We start from the raw sequence: 20874 nt of genomic DNA, 5'->3' as shown, positions 1-20874 counted from the left end.
GAAAGAGGAATGTTTGGTTTCCCAAAGAACCTTTTGGTCAAAGGCTCCTAATGGAAACATTTCATTTTGCTTTTTTACAGTTTGTACAGGATGGCACAGTGGCTCAGTAAACGGCCATACACATAATAACGATAACTACAAAAAATTATGTTTTAAAAATGGTTTTTGATGAACGATAAACCATTGATGGCCAATCAAATCCAAGCGTGCCACACAAGCCCTGAAAAGTGAAGCCAAAACGTCTCGATCGCCCCCTAGTGACTGGTCCCAGTATAGGTCATAAAGCCCGCCTCCCCCATGTTATTCAATGGGACTTGAGACCAAGTAAACTATTTAATTACACTTCAATTGACTTTTTTCTGAAGCTGGTTTCTGTCATTTACTGTAGTTTTTATCACGCTGATGTAAATTCAAGTGTTTGTTTTTGAAATAAGTTTGTTTTTAGTTAGTTATTTAATGCTATAAAAACGGTGGTGTCACATCATGATTGACAGCTGTGATATGCAAATTCTGAGAGGGCGGGCCCTAGATTTCGCGGCTTTACTTCCTGCTCACTACTGTGCGGGACTGGTCCCGAAATCGCTACTGCGCAGTCTATGATCAAATAAATTTAAACTTTAAGTGCACACGCATTTGAAATGACAGATGTCACTGTGTAAACATCATTGCTGAGGTCTATAACTTAAAAATAACCTCAATGGTCCATCGCTGATGTAGTTAAAGTAAAATTTACTACGTAATCCTTTTTATTCTACTACATTGACTACGCCAAAATGTAAGAAATTACATTACACAAACTACTCGATTCACTGTTTATAGCTACGCAATGTAAAGGACATCTGCTGGTTATAGCTTCTGTAAACAGCATATATTTACACATTCAGTGACATGTAAACAATTGCAAAAGTTTTTATTAGCGAAAATATGCAATATTAGTTAATGCCACTGAAGGTAAGTGATGTGCGAAAGTAAATAAACAAAGTTATAGCTATCATTACAGTTAACGTTATAGTTATCGTTAAAGTCTGAATGGCTTTTAACACTGTTGCCTCACGGTATTAATGTCTCCAGTTTGAGCCCCATCTGGGTCGGTAGGTTTTTCTGTATGAAGTTTGCATTGATAAATTATGTTAATTAAGTATTTCATAACTCCTGGTAATAGCCCAATCAGATTATTTTTAACCGTGCCAAGCTCAAACACTGTCTCATACAGAATATCATCTATCTTTAGTCACAATGGCGTGCCGATTTTTTAATTTCAACATCATTAAAAGACACTGTCTCAAGCACTGTTATTTGCTTATGAAAATGCAAATCTAGTTTATTATTGTAGGTATCCAGGCCTACTAATGCCTTCCAAGTGAATTAGAAATGAGAGTGTTAGAAAGATATTTAGGGAGGAGTAAGTAACAGAACAGATGGCTTGGAGAAAGAGGAGCAGGAGGATGGGCGAGCAACATCTCACCCCACACTCGAGCTGGTGACAGCTCCCCTCCTCCTCCCCAGTGCAGAGGGAGCTGGGTAATTGAACTTGTGTAGGATCCGGCCCAGGGCGGCACTCAGTAATAAGAGCGACACAGGAGCGCAGGTAAATAAATCTGTGTTATGAAGCGCTGCATACCGCGAGGATGACAAGTATCCTCGCTGCTGGCTCCAAACAGCAGTTCAGTATCTGTATCGACCAGTGTGTGTGGTTAAAATGAAGATGTTCATTTTGTGATCTTACAACAAAATGACAGAATGGAAAAAGACTAGAGGCGCTTTAACGTAAGTTGGCAGCAGGAAAAGTGTCAGAAAGCAAAGCTATTGACTTTTTGGAAATAAAATGAGGGCGGATGGAGGTGTAAAAGCAAGATGCAGTTAAACAAAAAATAAATAAATAAAAATAAGATAAATCAAGCTAAATCATTCTGTCTTTATCACAAGAACATTTAGTCAATAATAAAAAAAATAGTTTTAGGCACTTATATATCGTAAGCCGTCTTCAGTTCATTTGAACGTCAACAATTAACAAACCAGCACCAAAAATTTAAACAATCTGAATAACACAATAGATCTTCATATTCAAGGACTCTACTGCTGTCCTGGGTACCTGGGGTTTAGTAGAGGCCGGGGGAAGCGTTGGGGGATGCTCGTGGATTGCCGTGGTTACCAAGATGGAGGACACATGGGATAAAGCTTCAGTGGGCGGGGAATTGCTGTGATTGGGCAGGGAGGTGTCGGTACCATCCTCAAAAGCATTTATGTCCTTCAACAAGGAGTCTAATTGTGGTTCAGGGTCATCGAAAACCCCTAGGATAGAAAAGAGAGAGAAAGACTATGGTTAGTGTTGAATAAATTTTATAGTCGGCCTGGTAAACATCCCCAAATGGCTACTTAAAGGGATATAAACTCTCTCTGGCACAGTCTAGATCCTTAGCATGTATAAAACCTCGTATTGTTAAAATCAAGAATTGAAATTTAAAATGACCCAATTGTCTTTTTAAGTATGCATTTAAGGTCAACATGATACATCATTTCAAGGATAAAAACTCTGCTTATGCCACCCATGATGTGCAGGTGAATATTTAGTCGCTGTTTTTATACATTCATTTAGTTACAGAAAATCTAGGGTTGTTTCAACCAAACCCAATTGGCAAGCAATAGCCATAATTTTAACGTCTAGGTTAACTACAGACCCCATATACTGTAGTCCAACTATGAGTAACCCACTTCTAGCCAAAATAAACTTGATTGTCGTTTAGGTCAAAATAATCTGTCTGATATTCCATCATGTAAAGTCAACAGTGATTAAAAGGTGTTTAAATTAAATCATTTAATTTTATTTCTTTTTAGGCTATTGTTAGACATCCCAAATTATGCCCTATTTGGAAGGGTCATGACTAATAATGTTGAGCTCTGCTCGGATTGGGTGTTTCACAGTGAAGCTCAAGAGGCTCATGCCAGTAGCTCACATTAGTATACAGATCTATTTTGAGCCTGTCAAAACTTAGTTTTTCAGCATTGTAACAACATTGTACTTAATTTAATGTGTCATTTTATGTTGGTCACAGTTGGTGTTATGTTGAGATTTTGCATGCACAAGGTTTACATAAGAAGGAGGAAACAATCGTGTTTGAGGCTCAGTCTAAACCAGGCTCAAATTAAGCCTCACTCTGGTTTCTAGTACCTTTAGTTCGGCCTTTGTCCTTTCTGCCTCCATGCTTCCTATTTTCAGCAGGATGTCCATGACCATGTCTCCTGCCTTTACGTGTGAACTCCCCCTCTGGTAAATGACTTCCCCTTTGCATATGAGCGGGACCCTTGAAATCCTGACCACCTGCTTTCATCCGGGTTCCAGGTCCCATCTCCAACCTCACAGGACTCAGACCCTCCAGACCGGGCACATCATCTTCTGGCTGAGCCACTGGCCTCCGGGGGAGTAGCCTAGCACTATCAAGTTCCTCACGCGATCCATGTCTCCTTCTGTGACTGCCTCGTGTTAGTCCGATTTCAGAATCTGTGTTGGAGGTGGAAGACTGGATCAGACTCCTTTTGGCATTTGCAACTGGGATGTCAGAGCTGAGTGCGATGAGGAGCAGGGCTAAAAGGAGATACCAGCCTGGAGCTACCATCTTTAAACACAGCGCCACCTGCTGGTTAGGGTAAGACCAGGTTAGATCAGAAACAAAAGGCAAATTATGTAACGACGGACAGAGAGATACACTATTCAAAAGTAAGATTCCTTAAAGGTTTTGTTGTCTGGCTGTATGCTTCCATAAATAAACATCTACATCCACAAAACCTTTCGGTTGCACAAATGATTTCTTGCTTCTATCTTATGTTTAACCTCACACCTCAGTGTTGGACCATGTTTCCAACAGCCTATTCAAACTGATTTTGGATGTTATGGCCCATACTGTCAAGATAACAATGTATAATTTTAGCTATGTGTTTATAAATGAAAATCAGGACACCTCAAACCAGAGCATATTTCACCCACAAACATATTTGAATATTTAAAACATAGTTTTGCTTTCCTCTGACATGAAAAAAACAAAAGCTCAAAGGCATCCTCAATGTGCTGAGAAAACTTGCCCGACTAAATATCATGTCTGTATCCCCACTGGGCAAGAATAAGAGGATCCAAAGAGAAGAATCTGTCCTCAGGTGGCAAATCAAAGTAGTGGTGATGAGGAGCTTCTCAACATCCATCTCACCATGGAAATCAGTGACATGGGTCTCACTTTGATCATCCTTGGTCTCCTCTCATCCTCAGTAAATCTCTCCAACTGATTCTGTCTTTGGACCCAGAGAGCTGTTGAAACTGCCATACATTCACATCGAGTGGGACCTGAGCCACTCATATCGACATGTTAACTTTAAGACATGGGCTTTTACCTGAAAATGTGTCGTGTTTGAAATGCCTTCGAGTTGTGTCAGAATGTTTACAAATGGGAAGCAACACATTTAATTTATCAGAGCTCTTCTGTGCTTGTTTGTTGGAAAAATTTTATTCAATACTGACTCGACAATTTAGCTTGTATGCATTGTAAATGTAAAGCTGCTAAAAAATTAAACTCATTTAGTCAGTGTAACAAAACTATATTCTCTGTGGCTCAGTGTTCTTATCCTATAAGCATTGAGGGACCCCCTATAAAGCAGAAAAATATAAATTAGGAAGGTCCCCTGCTTTTTATTCAAATAAAAATACTACATTGATTTAAAATTCTCATGCTGTGCTGCCACAAAGCGATACTGTCCATTATTGGTCATAATTTCACCATAAACTAATCCAAAAGATTTCTGTCTGAAATAAATGGGTGCCTCACGCTGTTTTCTGGGGGAATTGACAGACGAGTCAATGCAAATGTCACATATGCAGGCTGCATACATCATTAAGCCTGGTTAATTTAAGTTAACTTAGCATTACATTCGCAAGTTACAACAATTTACGATTAACTAAGAATAATGGTCAACTTATAATTATTAATATTCTATAATAAGACAGGTCTTGATGACGTATGCAGCCTACAAATGCGACCTTTTTGAGAAACGGCCATGTCTCTGCGTCTGGATTATTTTCATCTTGTTGACTTTGTTGTTTGTAATTACTATCTTAAGTTATTATCTTTAGTAATCTTTAGGGTTAGGGGCTTACATTTTTTTTTCTCAAACTATTATTTCATACTAACTTGGGAAGTAAAAATGGTTAGGGTTTAAGCTAAGGGGTAATATGGGGTGTCTTTCATTAAAACGTTCATACAGGATCACATCTTACTTTGTGAAATCACAGTAGCGGTCTTCAGGGGTCCACTTAGATACGAAAACCCGAAGTCTGACCCGAGACCCGGGTTCGGGTCTAAAAGTTTCACGCGTGCCTCAGGCACGGTTCGGGTATAATATAGCGGCATCGGGTCTCGGGTAATTTAAAATTAATGTGTTTTTGCCGAAAGGACCCGACCTCTCTCGCGTGTGTGGGTCAATGTCCTTTTTAAACCTCTCCTCTGTTTGCCAAGACCGCTTGTGACATTGTGTGGCTGGTGGTATTTTTCGTTGAGACAGACAAGACAGTCAGTTTTAAAATATACATTTAAGCGGTTATCTTGGTGTCATCGTCAGATAAAAGAGTAAAACAAATGGAGCAGCTCGCCAAATTGGTTGCGAGACCAGCGGGGTTTCTTTCTGTCTGACTGCTGTGTGCAGGGCTGCAGACTGGACACACGTCAGTGCCGTTTACATTCGGGCCCATTCAGGTAAAAAAAATGCCACTGGTTCGGGTCGGACTCGGGTCAAATTTTCTCGGGTTTGTCTCGGGTCAGGTCTTTCTTATAAAAAAATTATTTATGCACGTCGGGTTCTCATATAAAGTGATTCGGGTCATTTCGGGTCGGGTACATTTCTTTTGACCCGTGAAGACCTCTAAATCAAAGTGACCCTATAAAGAGGGGGGACTTGGGTAGGGCTTAGCCCCCCATAATCTTTGACATAATTCAAACATTGCTGTGGCTTTACAAAACTTATATCAGCATTTATAACATACCTGTATGCAATTGTTTGTATTACCATTTAAAAGTTTCTGCCTTTGCTGAAAAGTTAAAAGACATTTAATTAAAAATACTGCAGAAAGGCATGTGGGTGGCAGTTATGACCAAAGCAATAAACTGCAATGTCTGTAATGTTAGACGCCATGTGCTACAGAGAAATGCAAGTGGAAAAGTGGGGAAACATCTCACAACATAAACGGTGCGGTCCACAAGCAGTAGATGCATCGCTGTACTCAAAGCAGCTGGTGGTCATATCAAATAATAATGAATATTATGTTTTCTACATCTTTCATTCAAGGTCTGATTATTCTATTTCTATTACACGATTATATGAAATTCCACAAACGCATTGAACAAAGCTACACATTTCTAGGCACTTTAGTGAGTCTTTAAGATCATTGAAGAATTATCAGAGGAGAAGAGTAGTTTTGTGTTGCTGTTTGGGGCTGGAGAGCAAATTAAGAAGATAAAACTGAGACTGCAGCTCTATCATTCACCACGATTGCCTTTTAATTGGTTTCTGAGTGCTGTGATTCAGGTGTAATGACTCAAGCTCACTATAATAAACAAAATTTAACAAGGAAAGGGTCCTGGTGAAACCAGAGATATGTGATGCTTTATATTGAGCAACCAACTTGGGATAGTACAACACATAAATGCACCCAGGTTTCAAATAAAACTAAAAGTTAATCTGTAGCAGTCTTGTTTTTGTGTAGCTAATTGCACAGTTCGTTTTGCTTTAAGCCATTATGGAAATTTGCTATGCTCTGTGACAAGCGTCGGAATAAACATTGGGAAATGTAATATTTATTTGTCCTTTTACATGAATGAATTCAGTTCAGTTTTACTTCTATAAAGCTTTTTAGAATTGCACTGTGGCCAAACAGCTTTACTGAAAAAGAAACAGCAGAGAAGAAAAAAACAAAACAGGACATTGGGAAAAAACATTGGAAAAACATGTGAAATATGCAAAAATACCATCACTGAGCAATAAAGACAAAAAAGACATCTAATAGTTGTCCAAACACAGCCTACGCTTAAACATGACAGAATTTGGTCTGTCTGTAAATTCGGGACGTTAAAGTGTTTGCTCAGAGAAGAGCTGTCACTCAGAAGTACGAGAAGGAGGTGCGGGGTTAGTTCGCGTAAAGTCACAGCTTCCAATGATGACACCATATAGGGAGAGAGAGAACAGGAGATGTAATGCACACAATCTAAATTACTGGTGAGAAAAAATAGCCTTAAGCCATAAAGTGCCATGGTTAGAAAAGGGTAAAGATGATGAGAAAAGTATGTATGCTGCTGTGTCAACTAGTTATGAGTAATATGTATAATTAAATGTCTAGTATCAAATATATCACTATCTAGCTTGCTAAGCAATTACAAGTAGATCAGTAATTTTAATTTTTCTAAAACACTGTAACATTAAATACTACAATTGAAAAGTTTTAGAGTCACATTGACTTCATATTTTCTCCACATTACTATAATAGCAAATTTATCAAAACTATGGACTAACACAGATGGAACTATGAGAGTCAATACTGTGACTGAATAAATCCATAACATATCAAAACACAACCTGGTGGCAAAAAATGCATAATAGTTTATAAATGTAAAATAAATAATTGTGCTTTTAATGTTAAAACAGCTCTTCGTCCCTTCTATGAGATGTTGATCTCAGAAATGGCCCCAACCCTGCATTACAGCATTTAACACTGACTGACATTCAGGGTGCACTTATAATAATATTAAGCTGAGCCTGAGGGCTCTATCTTACACCCGGCGCAATGCAGCGCAATGCGCGACGCAAGTGTCTTTCACTAGTTTCCACCCTAATTTTCACGTTTAGCGCCGCGTTGTTTAAATAGCAAATACATTTACGCCCCCTTTTGCGCCCATGGGCGTTCTGGTCTGAAAACGAGGTGTGTTCAGGCGCATTGTTGGCGCGTTGCTATTTTGAGGCAACTAAAATAGACTACGCCATTGACCAACAAAAACCTGCTCTAAAGTCTAAAGTCACTGGCGCAATGTGTTTTATGTTATTTAACCCTCTGGGGTCTAAGGGGTTTTTAGGGCCCTTGGGAAGTTTTGACATGCACTGACATTTGTGCTTTTTTCAGTTGCTTAAAAACATATTAATGGCAAAAGTCTCATAACACTGTGTTCATCACAAACTGGGCTACAATATCATATAATCAACATGTATGTACATGTTTGTATTTTTGAGAGAAAAATGTTTATGCGTGGTTTTTGAAAAAGCAAAATTTTTAAGTCACTGATATAACTCCACAAAACTCATTCTAAACATGTTTTCCCAAGACTTTCCAAACTGGATCTAGTAGTCTAGAGTTTTTTCTTCAAAATGATGTGAAAATCATATGGCCTACTCAATCACATAAAGCAAGATATTGATTTACAATTTCTAAGACACTTTTGCTTGGGAAAGGCTGTATGCATGGAGGCAGGAAAGCTCCTGAATAATCAGTGATTGACAGCTGAGAGACAAAAGAGTTGAATAATGAGCCACTAATGAGCCTTGTGTGGATGTTCAACAGGAATAACTTTCTCTGTAGTAAAACCATGATAAGGTTTACTTTTCAATATAATGTAAATACACACACACACACACATTATATATATTTATATATATATTTCTATTGAAATATTTTCTATTAATTTCACAAGTATAAGTTACCTTTTAAAAACCATAGTAGCTTAATCATGGTAAAGATACTGTTTGGCCATCTTAACATGAACACACTTCAACCCAGGGTTAGTGTTTGGTTGGCCAGCGAGAGGTTTACTTCTGTGCAGTAAAAAGCTCAAAAGAACAACTGCCTATCGTTGTCTGGACTCTTATTTGTGTATTTGTAATCATTATAGTAGAAACACAACAATGGACACGCGTGGTAAACGTATCAATGTTTGTTTACAGCCGCCGCCATTACCTCACGTGTTGATCATGAAAGCAGTGAATGTGTGCACACGCGAGTGATCCTGTGTTTAATAAACTTGCTGTGCCGAGATATGCGCTTAGACGCAACTAAATAAGGATTGTACTGTTTGGAATCGCGCATTATATAAGAATACCAAAAAGCGCGTCGAGTTTCCTGACTCGCGTGTTTGTGTATGTGTGTTCCAATCGCGTGAACTGTTTGACGGAAGAACAAAGAAAACACTCGCGTCTGGAGATACTGACACACATACGCAAGGAAATAAGGATTTATGTCATGTTTGGTGCAATCGGATGGAACAACAAGGAATGGAGAGACTGGATTGTGGATTGCATATCCATTGACTGCAGGAGGCACGAGTCATGCATATGGATGTTTCTGCTCATTCACTTCAATGGCGCGGGGGTGTGGCGATCCGATCTCATTACAGATAATGAGGTAACTGGCGAAATACGGTACTTCTCCTCCTTCTCATACAGTTTACACCGAATGACAATATCTGTTTTCAATTTCACTTATATCATTTAAAAGGAGACATTCCAAGCATTATGTAGACATTTATCTTTTGTTTCTACACCAAGTATTCGTTAAGTTACAGTTTATTTTTCTGACGCGTTTCTGAAAGGACTTCACTGAGGGAGAGAGAACAGAACGTGCATCATGTTTATTTTCTTAATTTTGCGAAAAGCACAACATTCTGTTTTTATTGGGAGTGGACAGAAAAAAACTAGACACTTTAACGTTTGAAATGATGTATAAATCATATCTGTATGTCAAAAATCAGCAGAGTAATTTAAGTCTCTTTGCGGAGTAATTGAAAAATTAAGGGCTCTATCTTACACCCGGCGCAATGCAGCGCAATGCGCGACGCAAGTGTCTTTCGCTAGTTTCCACCCTAATTTTCACGTTTAGCGCCGCGTTGTTTAAATAGCAAATGCATTTGCGCCCCCTTTTGCGCCCATGGGCGTTCTGGTCTAAAAACGAGGTGTGTTCAGGCGCATTGTTGGCGCGTTGCTATTTTGAGGCAACTAAAATAGACTACGCCATTGACCAACAAAAACCTGGTCTAAAGTCTAAAGTCAATGGCGCAATGTGTTTTATGTTATTTAAAGAGCGCATTAGTAAAATGCGCCTATAAACGGGAGGACAACGCAGGTTTGCTTATCACAAAGTACATGAATGCGCAGCAGCACAAAAATGCTTTTAAATATGAAAGATTAAAGGATTGAATGTAAAAGATTATTATTGAGTCTCTTGGACATAAATGAGGACTAATTATGAGACGTTAGAAGGCGCAAAGAGTTGCTTCCCCTGCAGCCTGGTAAGTAAATAAATGCTTTGCTTTAAACAAATGCATCTGTTTTTAAATGTTTTTTTTAATGCTACCTCACGGATTTATTGTATATGATGACTCTGTACCTGTGGATATGGTGAGATGAGAAACATTTTTAAGAAATGCTTAAAAAAACTCTTTGCTAAAAAACCGCTGTCCAAAGTGCTGAAACGTGAGGAGAGCCGTTTGTAAATTCTTTATCTCCTGTTTGTTACAAATAAAGTATTTTTAGAGTACAAACCTTATCTTACATACTTGTAAATTATGTTTTGATGATATTGGATAGCCATACATGTAAAGCAATTACAAGCCTGCTTTTTTACGTCCATGACTAAAAGAAAACGGGTTTTAAAAGTTTTTAATAAAAAAATAACAATTTCAATACAAGTGGAAAAACAACATAATTATTTAACATTAATCTTAAACTGGGGATCTTCTTCCTCCGCTTAGTTTTTCAGTTTACAAAGTTCGTCATCTAAATAGGGATTAGACATAGCGCCAGCGCAACTTGCCTTTAAAGGGGATGAGAGCTGAGTCTCTCATTGGTTTACTGCATGTTACGCCCAAAATACTCCCATTACAACAGGACCAACCCTTTTCGACCATGCGCTCGGCGCACAAACCATTTTTCTCGTCGTTAAATTAGCAAAAGTGGATTCGTACACGCCCATTTAGACGTTGCGCTGTGCGCTTTAGACAATGCGCTTAGATCGTTAAAATAGGGCCCAAAGAGTTTGCGGCGCCCGCGCCACCGTCGACCCCAGAGTGTTAAAGAGCGCATTAGTAAAATGCGCCTATACACGGGAGGACAACGCGGGTTTGCTTATCACAAGGTACATGAATGCGCAGCAGCACAAAAATGCTTTTAAATATGAAAGATTAAAGGATTGAATGTAAAAGATTATTATTGAATCGCTTGGACATAAATGATGACTAATTATGAGACGTTAGAAGGCGCAAAGAGCTGCTTCACCTGCAGCCTGGTAAGTAAATAAATGCTTTGCTTTGAACAAATGCGTCTGTTTTTAAATGTTTTTTTTTATGCTACCTCACGGATTTATTGTATATGATGACTCTGTACCTGTGGATATGGTGAGATGGGAAACATTTTTAAGTAATGCTTAAAAAAACTCTTTGCTAAAAAAACCGCTGTCCAAAGTGCTGAAACGTGAGGAGAGCCGTTTGTAAATTCTTTATCTCCTGTTTGTTACAAATAAAGTATTTTCCTTATCTTACATACTTGTAAAAAATTTTTTGGTGATATTGGATAGCCATACATTTAAAGCAATTAAAAGCCTGCTTTTTTACTTCCATGACTAATAAACATAATTATTTAACATTAATCTTAAACTGGGGATCTTCTTCCTCCGCTTAGTTTTTCAGTTTACAAAGTCCGTCATCTAAAAAGGGATTAGAAATAGCGCCAGAGCAACTGGCTTTTAAAGGGGATGAGAGCTGTGACTCTCATTGGTTTACTGCACGTTACGCCCAAAATACTCCCATTACAATAGGACCTACCCTTTTCGACCATGCACTCGGCGCAAAAAACATTTTTCCCGTCGTTAAATTAGCAAAAGTGGATTCGGACACGCCCATTTAGACGTTGCGCTGTGCGCTTTAGACAATGCGCTTAGATCGTTAAAATAGGGCCCTGAAAGTCTGTTTTACTTGACAGTGATATCACTTTTTTGTATGAAGACTAAACAGGAATTAAAGGTGAATATAAATATATTTATCCCTTTTTTATTTTAAATATGATATAGTTTTATAGGAGGTTTCATTGGCAAATTAATTTTTTCAGAGGTTTGTTTTTGGTTCAGACATCCATTGCAGACATTCTTGGCCGTTTTTCCTGGTGCATTTTTCATATGCATACTGTTATTGGATTTATACCATATAGACCGAAATTAAGAAGTATATCATGATAAAAATTTTGGCAATATCGTCCAGCCCTATTTACTTATTCATTTAGCTGACGCTTTTATCCAAAGCGACTTACAATTGCTGTATATGTCAGAGGTCGCACGCCTCTGGAGCAACTAGGGGTTAAGTGTCTTGCTCAGGGACACAATGGTGTGTCACAGAGGATTCGAATCTGGGTCTCTCACACCAAAGGCAAGTGTCTTATCCACTGCGCCACCACCACCGACTTATTTCTGACTTATTACTGACTAATTCTGACTTATTAATTTAAAACAGTTTACTTATTTACCTAATGAAATGTTCATGACTTTCAGGGAACTACACAATATTAAACAAGACTATACTTTAAAACCTTAAAATGAATAATATTTCTGTAATCATTTAACCATTTTGTTTGCCATAATACACAAAAGGTGTTTTCTCCACCAAAACAAAGCATAAATTATTTATTCGCTGTAATCCACATCTTTAAAATTCATACGATCACAAGGAACAGATCAAAATGTAGTCCTTTATCCAGCGATCTTGATCCCATTTCTCATCAGCGACTGTAAACGTCACATCTCGTTATGAATTTGAATTCAAATATTGTGCCTCAAGAAGCTTTACGACACATTGCTTTACGGCGGTGATATCAAACACTTATTGGCTCTTGCGTGATACATCACAGATTTGTGACATTGCTGTTGTACAGTCGATGTACTTTTAAAATTTGAAATGCGTGCTTGACAGAGAGAAGCTGGATTAACATTCTCAGGGATTAATAACTTTAATATTTCTCTGTACTTATACATAAACTCCAGAGAGAACCACGACTGAGAGCACATCATCATTTTTATTACTTTTGGTACTGCTTTAGAAATGTTGCAATAAATAAATGATTGTGCTTACACTTGTTTGTCTGTTATACTTTTTATTTCTAACAGTACATGATTTTAATAAACTGGTTTGGAGTATGAATGTATTAGCGGCATAAAATATCTTTTAAATGCTATATTGTTCCAAAAAATTTCCAACACATTTCAGTCATTTACGTTGCATAATATGAAAAGAATACATTACATATTTACATTTTTTTGCATTAAATAGTTGGGGTAAGGTTAAGGGCTCGGGTGGTAACAATATCGATAAAATGGTTAGAGGAAAATTATCCAGCAATCTTTATGGTATGAAAGATTTGTAAATGTTTTACGTTTTGTAGCTGTACAATATAATAATGCTATGAATAAATGTTGCAAATACGTCTACATTGTATGCTTCAACATGTATTTAAAATGTACAAAAAAGTATGCTTTGTTTTTTAAAAAGCATACTTCATTTTATACTATACATATTAACAGTGCTTTATTGCATCTATAGTTAACGTAGACGGTGAAAACAAAATACAAAGCATTTGTTATGTGACTGATTCTCTATCTATATATTTTAGAATTGACACAGGTGGGAAAGGTTTTTGTCGCACAAGCATAGACTAAAAGAGTTGGTTAGCCTCAGAGATGATTCTTCAGTTGATGTGACCCTTAAAAAGTTCAGATTGGAAACAACATTGTGGGTGCATTTTGTGCCACCATTCGACATGGCTTTGGTATCAATTAGTGCTTATATTGATTTACTGCACTCGCTTTTATGGGCTGAGGGTTGTGTTTTCATTGTGTTGATGTCAGCATCTGAATATTTAGGCTTTCTCCAGTGTGCTAAGAAGTAGTTGATCACCCTGGCAACCCATTTAGGCAGCCGCTCTGTCCAGTGAAGACGGTGGTGTATGGTAAATCAATGGGGATGGGATATTGAGCAACTGCTTGTGTGTGGGTCGATAGCTGGACCGGCCTTATCACGGCCGCAAACGCACCTCAGACCCTGAGAGGTTGTTGTTTAGGGTTGCTAGATGAGGGTGTTTATTGCTGGCTATTTAAAAGCTCATCCACATAGGCTAAGTGAGGGAAATTGCATATGAGACCCGAAAGCGAAACTGCTGCCAAAGGAAATTTGTTTCGAGATTGCGGCAACTTCTTGGGAAACACACTCCGACTGTTTCTGACCGTATCAGTGAGTACTACGTGCTGGGTGCTATTCACAACCAGAGAGAGATCGGAGCGACTGCTGAGCTTTGGTTTTGAGACAATTGCTGGTCTCTATTTAGTATGCTCACTCCCTCGAAGACTTTGTTAGTATGACAAGCATGTTAGTAAGGCCCTTTCACTAACCGCACAAAAAAAAACATTAAAAACAATTACAGTAATAAACAGCAATAAAGTACTGAGAAAACATACAGGTAAGAACATAAAATAAAGTTCCTTAAAACTTTCTTAAAAATTGAGACACTGACTGCAGTCCACACTGAATGGACACAAAGTCTGTTGTCTAACAGGTGGACCTTTGATGTAGCGAGGTTTTAGGGCCACCCATCCTGCTGGGCTTGGTATGATGTTAACCACAAAGACCCCACATCAATTAAACTGGCAACATAGATGACATGAATCATGAGATGCTGGCAAAAGCCCAGCACTTAGATTTAAAGTGAGTTGTTGACTGTAAAATGATGAGGGGAACGATGTTGAGGGGGTTTGGGAGTCTAATGTATCCAATGCATGATTTATAAAGATGCCGGGCTGGGAAAAATCGATAGTACAGCTATTGGCTAACCTATTTGTTTTACAATAGCTGTTCATCATTACAGGATTTACAGTTTTTATAAAGGCCTCGGTCAAAACAAAAGACTCTGTAAGGTTACTACAAGATCTACCAGGTTTTACTGGTAAATTACTGTTAAGAGATCATGTGTGAACAGGACCTTTTAAAAATTCTGGTTAAGGAAGTAAGTTACGGGTATGATGTTATGTGTGAACAAAGAATAGGATTATCAGGATGAACACGTACAAGGTCAGAAATTACTGATGGCTTTGGGCCAACAATAACTTGCTGACGTAGATTATGCATTTATGCCGCACTGTTTATGGAAAAAAATTTACTGGAGTGATACTTACAGTATACTAAAATGAAGTCACTTCATCAGAAGCAACTACATAAATGTAAATGTCAAAATTAAAAACATAAAAAACATCAAACAAAACATTCAACAAAAAGTCATACACTGCCATGTTTTTAACCACAATACTGGAATTTTATTGTAATTAACGCAGGATAATAATTTGAAAGGGGCTACAATACATATGGTGGGACTCATATGTGATTCTTGAGAATCATTATTTTAAAAATCAGTGTATATATATTTGTTAAAGGGTTTGGGTATGTAAACATGTTTTGGAACAAAATATATTAGAGGTTTTCGGGATCAGCACTGGATTTTTGTCAACACCATCAGACACATAGAAATGTCTATAAAATTATTTTTAATTCAATCACCATAAATATATTTAAACTCTTAGCAGTTTTTAATTGTTGTAAAGGGATAGTTCACCCAAATATGAAAATTCTGTCATCATTTACTCACCCTCATGTTGTTACAAACCTGTATCAATTTCTTTGTTCTGATAAACACAAAAGAAGATATTTTGAGAAATGTTTGTAACCAAACCGTTCGTGTACCCCATTTACTTCCATTGTATTCTCAAAATATGTTTCTTCGTGTTTATCAGAACACAAAGAAATAAATAGTGTTGTAGTCAAGACCACCTAAACCTAGACCAAGTCATGACCAAGACCAAGACAGGCCGAGACAGAGACAAGACCTAGACTTTAAAGGGTCGAGACCAAGTCAAGACCAAGACAGGCCGAGACCAAGTCAAGACCAAGACCAGTGCAAGTCACTGCATTAAAACGCTTATGATAAAATGTGGAATATGCATATGATTAGGCACTTCTTGTGTGTGTGTGTGTGTGTGTGTGTGTGTGTGTGTGTGTGTGTGTGTGTGTGTGTGTGTGTGTGTGTGTGTGTGTGTGTGTGTGTGTGTGTGTGTGTGTGTGTGTGTGTGTGTGTGTGTGTGTGTGCGTGTATGTCTATGCCATCAGTAAAGTTGATAAAATAATCAAAGGCATTGCAGATATCTGGGAATTTATCTTTGTCTATAAGCAAATAAAAGTGAACAAACACTAAAGAGCTGAAATCAACTTAACCATTTATTCTGAACTGTCTTTCCATGGCTTGCTATCCACTTAACACAATGCAGGTGTTTTTAGTAATAAAATTAGAAAAATTGTCATTGGGAGAAACTTAAACAATGCTTAAACAATGCCAACATCATATGCCAAACCTGAATAAACTGCATAAAATTAATGATAAATAAATTTGTGATGTTCCAAAAGTTGTGGTCTTGACCGGTCTTGAAATAAAATTCTGAGTCCTCTTTGTCTGAGACCGAGTAAAAATGCGGTCGATTCCGAGACGAGACCAAGATCTTTAAAAAGTGGTCTTGAGACCGGTCTCGAGAACTACAACACTAGAAATAAATATGTGGGTTCATGACAACATGAGAGTAAGTAAATGATGACAGAATTTTTCATCCCATTAATCACTAAAAAATGTTTTTAAAATAATCAGATTACTTTTTAAAAGTTACATTAGTCAATGCTTATAGAAAACACTGACTTATCTAGGTGGTTGTTAAGGTGTTGCTATGCAGTTGCTATTGTGTTAAACAAGTGTGGTTGTTGGGTCAATGCTAGCTGGTGGCTATTCTGTAGGTGGTTATTTACTGCCCCTCACCAAAGTCTTCATGATATTGTAGTTTCTAGATATAGCTCAGGTTCCTTTTTCAATGTAAAAAGTTTTTCCAAATATTTTTAACTACTGAGGTGAGGTCTCAATATTTGGTGGCTTTTTTAACAATGCAAGGTCCTTAAGTTTTCAAAATTATTTTCAAATTATTAACATTCATGTTATTGTTACATTCATATCGGAGAAATGTCACATGCTTAACATTGTTTTTTTCTCATAAACGTGCACATGAAAATTTAAACAAATACTATTTGTTCTTTGAAGAGCCATGACTTTTCCATTTGTTGAGTATTATTGCTTCTGGTTTTCCAACAAAGTATGTTGTCTCTCAAAAACTTGTCTTTTTTGTCACATCCAAAATGCATGTATATTTCCCAATAGACAACCTGCATAGACTGATATATTTATGTCGTCTGTATTATCAGGGTTTTGAAAAATATAAACAGATGGTTCAATATGTTGGTAATAAATACATTCTCTGAGAAATTATATTTTAAGTTTTGACTGCAAATGTCACATCCAAAATGCTGGAATTGCTCAGCAAGCTTCATTTATTATTCAGTACAGTATAATAATTATTATATGTTACAGCAAAAAGGATCAAGGGCTAAATTATTACAATATATCTTGAATATATTGATATTAAAAATATGCTGATATCATGTTTGATTTAAACTCCCAGCTTGTTTGACAAGATCAATCAAATGTGTCTCCTCTACTGTCACATTCTGATGACCAAAAATCCTTGGCATCATCAACCACGTGGCATGAGACAAACACAAACACAGGCCTTAACCAAACACACATTCATCTGTGATATAGAGACAGAGTATAGTTGATAACAAACAGAGCTCTCTGTGGATTCACGCTGTAACGCTTCTGGCATTTGAGAGAGCAACAGCAGGCAAGTTTAGATTATATATGATATTCAGCAAAGGGTCACAGCATGCACTCTAAAAAAACAAACGGTGCTATATAGCACCAAAACAATTGCTTTGGATCGTAACGATAGAAGAACCATTTTAGTGCCATATAGCACCGGTGAAGAACCAGTGAAGCACCAGTGAAGCACCAGTGAAGCACCAGTGTAGAACCATATAGGGGCCATATAGCACCACATATGGTTCTACATAGCACTATATGGTTCTACACAGGTGCTTCACTGGTGCTTCACTGGTGCTTCACTGGTTCTTCACCGGTGCTATATGGCACTAAAAATGGTTCTTCTATCGTTACGATCCAAAGCAACTGTTTTGGTGCTATATAGCACCGTTTGTTTTTTAGAGTGTGGAGCTGAGGTTGTCGCTGGAAATTCAGTGAAGACAGATCGGAGAGAGAATAAAAGGAAAACAGAAAGAGAGAAAGACACAAGGCAGTGAAGTTACCACACAGAGGGCAAGCGTGAGCGCAACATGGTGTACAGACACTTAAGATCCCACTACTGTGTGAATAACTGATAAAAGCCTCCGCAAGCCGCTTGGATGATATTGTGCTCAAGTTTGAAAGAGATGTGGGGCTCACTAATGAACTCACTGACATCTCAAGAGAAGAGATACAGCTTCTACTGTGAGGTCTTCAACATCTCCACCTGCTGAGATCTGGGGCTCCATGAGCCATCTGTTACACCCCTGCTACCTCCAGTAAGCAGAACAAAAAAAAGCTTTTCAAAGCATTAAAGGATGAAGCTTTTTCTCTATCTATACCTCCTCATCTGGAAGATTTAAGGAGGTTAGAACTTCGCTAGAGCTTTTTGATGCTTGAATGAGGTGATTATAGACCACATACGGAGCATGGAAAACTTTTTCTCGCTTATCACTGACAAACTCTAATTGGTTTTTATTTTAAGAAAAATATGTAGGTCTACCATAGTTTACGTTTGCATAATGTAAATGTTTAGGAGTGGGTTATGTTTGGTGCGTAGACCTACGAGCAGCAGTTGGTTAGATTCTGACATAAAGGGACGGTACCCATGACAGAGGGTCAATTTCACACCCAACTAATTTGCCAAAATGCACAGACAAGCATAACCATTGATGATGGGGCGTCTCTATCTAAAATCCTGGGTCTCTTAAAAAGCCCAGTGAGTCGCCTTGTCATCTAAGTGGATAGGTGACCTTTAAAGGAAAAAACAGATTGAACCGGAAATTCATAAGCAGCCAATACTTTGCATAGGCAGCATCTTGTGTGTCATACACATTTAAAGTAAAAGGTATTACAGTAAATCATCATTACTATATTGCTGCCATGCTGGTATTACCAAAATCTGACTAGTTTTTGGAATCACCCTTGTTTTAAATATTGCCTGTGTAGACAGTTTACTTTGTTTTGGAGCTAATGATGCATTAAAAAGCTGCCTCCATGATTTACAGAGCTAATAAGGATGGACACTTATGTCCAGTGGGACTGATTATGGGATAGGTCAAATAGTCAACTAGTAATCCAATAACAATCACTCACTTTAACATATGGCCAGCATGTTTAAACCCTTATGTAAGTAGCAAAAACCACATGAAAGATGAAATTAGTTTATGTGCAAAAGTAAGTAAAAACCCAGCTGCAACCCCGAACACATTTTGGTGCTTAAATAGTCAATTAAGTAGACCAATCAAATTAGCCATCCTTAGGAAAGTGGTTGGGCAACACTGATTAAAAGAAAGAGGAAGCTGGTGGTGTAATGGGCAGTGCTCCGACATATGGTGCTGACACTCTTTCCCTGACCTGAGGTTGATTCACAGCTCCAAGTCTTTTGGCAATCCCGTACCACTCTTTTCAACCTGTAGTTTCCTGTCCTCTCCTTACATACTGTCGGCCAAATAAAGACAAAAATGGCCCCAAAATAACCAAGGTGTACCCAAAAAGACCAACATATGCCAGGAAAAAAGGAGATATCTGAGGACATAAGAAAGAAGGTGGTGACAGCTCAGCAGTCTGGGGAAGGCAATAAGACCGTTTCCACCAGATTACACCTCTTTCCATCCCATGTAAGACAAATCATCTACAAATGTAGGGCATTCAACATGAGCACAACTCTATTGTCCCTCAAAACTATTGTCAGAAAGCACCAGAAAAGTAATAAATGAGGTAAAGGGCAGACCTCTCCTTTAGCACAGAGTAAATGTACATGCGAACATAATCAGATGAAAACTAAACAGACATGACATTCATGGGAGGCTTGCTAACACCAAAGCTAGCTATTTCTACTATGATAAATAGCTTTTTGACAAACCAGAGGCTTTTGGAAATCCATTCTCTGGACAGATGAGTCCAAAACTTCCTAACTTCCCAGAAAATAACCTTCTCCTAACCATGATGCATGGTGGTGGAAATGTAAAAGCCTGTGGCTGATTTCCTGCCTTAGAGACTGGACAACTCCATATTATCCAGGATTATATGAATTATCATGCCTATCAATAAATTCTTGATGAGAATCTACTGCCATCAGTCAGGGAGCTGAAGTTGGGCTGGGTGATGCAACAAGACAACAACCCAAACCATTCGAGCAAACCCACCAATGAATGGGTTAAAAGAAGAAGATATACTCATACTTTGGAGTGGCTTAAACAAAGTCTAGACCTTTATCCAATCTAAATGTTGTGTCTAGACCTGAAGTGGGTGGTATATGCAAGATGTCCAGAAGTGGGCAAAAATACCAAAAGGCAGATGTAAGATGTGGGCAGTGGTTACAGAAGATGTTTAGTTTGAAGTAATGTCTGCTAAAGGAGGTGCCACAAGCTACTAAATAAAACGGTTCACATACTTTTGTACAAGTCAAATTTTCAGTTTTTGTGAGATACTGTAAATCACTTTAGTAAATAATGACAATATATTCTTCTTATATTGTTTGTAACCATCATTTAGAATGTCAACTTTACAAATTCAAGTTTGGATGTTTAATGCTTTATTTTGAGTGGTTGAGAAATGTTCTACGGGTATGCATTATTTTTCGATAAACACACACCT

At 37.9% G+C, this 20874-nt stretch overlaps 1 protein-coding gene across 3 annotated transcripts in view; it reads right to left on the bottom strand.

Moving 5' to 3' along the window:
• The window catches only part of draxina (dorsal inhibitory axon guidance protein a), a 40777-nt gene that overhangs the window by 17536 nt on the left and 2367 nt on the right, over positions 1-20874 (bottom strand). For 2 of the 3 annotated variants that reach the window (XM_065241998.1, XM_065242000.1), the window contains exons 2-3: positions 3170-3632; positions 2093-2292 (exon numbers count right to left, since the gene is read on the bottom strand). In XM_065241998.1, the coding sequence (XP_065098070.1) occupies positions 2093-2292; positions 3170-3614 (645 nt within the window). In that variant the 5' untranslated portion in view covers positions 3615-3632. Of the gene's footprint in view, positions 1-2092; positions 2293-3169; positions 3636-20874 lie in introns of all 3 variants that reach the window. The other variant, XM_065241999.1, reaches the window with a different exon arrangement.

This window comes from Paramisgurnus dabryanus, chromosome 14 (genome assembly GCF_030506205.2).
Source record: "Paramisgurnus dabryanus chromosome 14, PD_genome_1.1, whole genome shotgun sequence".
Classification (NCBI taxonomy): Eukaryota; Metazoa; Chordata; class Actinopteri; order Cypriniformes; family Cobitidae; genus Paramisgurnus; species Paramisgurnus dabryanus.
Note: the sequence above shows the minus strand (reverse complement) of the source record. Positions and strands in the feature narration are given on the sequence as shown.